This window comes from Octopus bimaculoides, chromosome 2 (genome assembly GCF_001194135.2).
Source record: "Octopus bimaculoides isolate UCB-OBI-ISO-001 chromosome 2, ASM119413v2, whole genome shotgun sequence".
Lineage (NCBI taxonomy): Eukaryota > Metazoa > Mollusca > Cephalopoda > Octopoda > Octopodidae > Octopus > Octopus bimaculoides.
The window spans coordinates 96,907,562-96,909,760 of record NC_068982.1 but is presented as its reverse complement, the minus strand read 5'-3'; the positions used below and the strand labels follow the sequence as shown (position 1 = coordinate 96,909,760).

Genomic DNA, 2,199 nt, shown 5'->3' with positions numbered 1-2,199 from the left:
TGGGGCATGCCAACACTAGGCCGAAACAGCTGTAAGATTTTGTCCCTTCTCCAATTGCTAGATGTCCATTAAATTTGAAATCTTAATTGTTGATATGACATGGTATGTCATAAGTGTCTATATATTGACTTTTTTGTCATTTTGGTTATAAAATAAACAGATTAATCAACGGAATATAGTGTCTGTAAGTTGATGAGTACCTCATATTCCCTTCCATTTTCTTATTGCTATATAAATTTAGGGTAAAAAAAAACCCTTTTTACCCGCACCCACTTATTGCACTTGGTATAACACTAGTGTAACAATAATTGGATACCCTCCCAGCAGTATATTGGATATATATTATCCCTTAGTGGGTTGGATCCTCAACGCCTAACTCTCTTGGATTATATATATATATGTGTTACACAAGATTATAGATATATTATAGACGATTACACATAAACATATTCATGGACATATGATTATATATGTGTGAAGTACCAATGTATGTGGTGTGTGCGTATATGTTTCTCAGTCTGTTATTTACACTAAGAACAATGACAACCATTACTACTACTACTACAACACAACAACAACAACAAAAACAACAACTGAAGGCAGCAGACTGAGGGATACATCAACCAATATTGTATAGGTGGAGACGGGCAGTAAATCGGAGACAACACCATGCACAGATGAGATGACCACTGAAATCACCTGGACGGACAGCTACTCAGGCCCGATTGGCTGCTCTGATTAGTTCCAATGCTCAGAGAAGAAATGCTACTTTGAAAGGATTGAAGGCTGCTCATGGAGCCCCTGCAAATAAATAAACAAACAAATTTATAAAGAAATAGGTTTATAATGAAAAAAAAAACCCAACAAATTCATTTCTGACTCTTTTCTTCTTCTCTCCTTCTCTCTCTGTCTCTTCTCTACTTTCTCTCCCAGTCACTTTCTGTCTCTTCTATGCTCTCTCTCTCTCTCTCTTTTTCTTTTTACTCTTCTTTGCTCTCTCTTTTTTGTCTCTTTCTGCCTTACTTTTGCTCTCTTACTCTTTCTGTTTGTCTTGTTTCTGCTCTCTCTTTCCATTTGTTCTTTGCTCTCTATCTCTCTCTCCCTCCTTCTTTCCATTTGTTATTTACTCTCTCTCTCCCTCCCTCTTTCCATTTGTTATTTGCTCTCTCTCTCTGTCTTTCTGTTTGTTCTCTCTCTCTCTCTTTTCGTTTGTTCTCTCTCTCTTTCTTTCTTCTACACTGCTCCCAATTTCTTTTTCTCTTTCAGGAGCTGACCTGTCAATCAGGATTAAAGCTGTATCTGCATCTATATGCACAGACCATTGACAAGATTTTGTAGAAGACTGAGAGATACTCATCCATGCAAATCTCCCCTCTCCACACCATCAATATTTTATTTTCTAAGACAATGGCTGTGTGCTTTAGGGCCACTATAACTTGACAGGCATTGCTATCAGGATGCAGAGGCCTGGAACATCCACCTCACTACTCATTCTGCTAATATGCTCTCTCCCCATCTCTCCATCCCCCCCACACACAGATATATGTAGCAAAGCAAATACAAAAAACAAAAGTACAAGAGACATTCACAATTAATATTATTAGGTTGATACTTAGGGAAGAAATAAAAGTTATAATTTTTCAGACAGAGCCCTTCGTTTGATACAAGAGCAAAGTCCAGGAGTGACTAGGAAGAGAAGAAAGGAGACAAAAAAGAGAGCCCAGAAAAAACACACATGGGTTATCTTATTTTGTTTCATATTCACATACTGGAACCTCACCTCTTCCTTTCTCTCTTTCAGTTTCCAGGTGGGTAAGCCATGTATTCACCTCTTCAGTATGCTCCTCTCCCTCTATCATAGTTTCTTATTCTTCCAGTTTATACCCAGCTCAGTTGAAGGGTCTTATCTTGTGGGTACTTGGGGACCTCACAGGTGCTAGCCCCACATAAAAAGCACCAGTACACTGTTAAACGGTTGATATTAGGAAAGGCACCCAACTGTAGAAACCATGCCAAAGCAAACATAGAGCCTGGCAGAACCCTCAGGCTCATCTGTTCTTGTCAAACCATCAAACTCAGGCCAGCATAAGAAAAAAAGGATGTTAAATGACGATGATAATGATGTGTGTGTGTGTGTGTGTGTGTGTGTGTGTGTGTGTGTGTGTGTGTGTGTGTGTGTGTGCGTGCGTGCATGTGTGT

The 2,199-nt window shown here is 39.1% G+C and overlaps 1 protein-coding gene across 3 annotated transcripts in view; it reads right to left on the bottom strand.

Annotated features, from left to right (window-relative positions):
* The window catches only part of LOC106869109 (SEC14-like protein 5), a 109,627-nt gene that overhangs the window by 16,829 nt on the left and 90,599 nt on the right, over positions 1-2,199 (bottom strand). For all 3 annotated transcript variants that reach the window (XM_014914649.2, XM_014914650.2, XM_014914651.2), the window contains one exon: positions 700-801. In XM_014914649.2, coding sequence (XP_014770135.1) covers positions 700-801 — 102 coding nt within the window. The remainder of the gene's footprint in view (positions 1-699; positions 802-2,199) is intronic.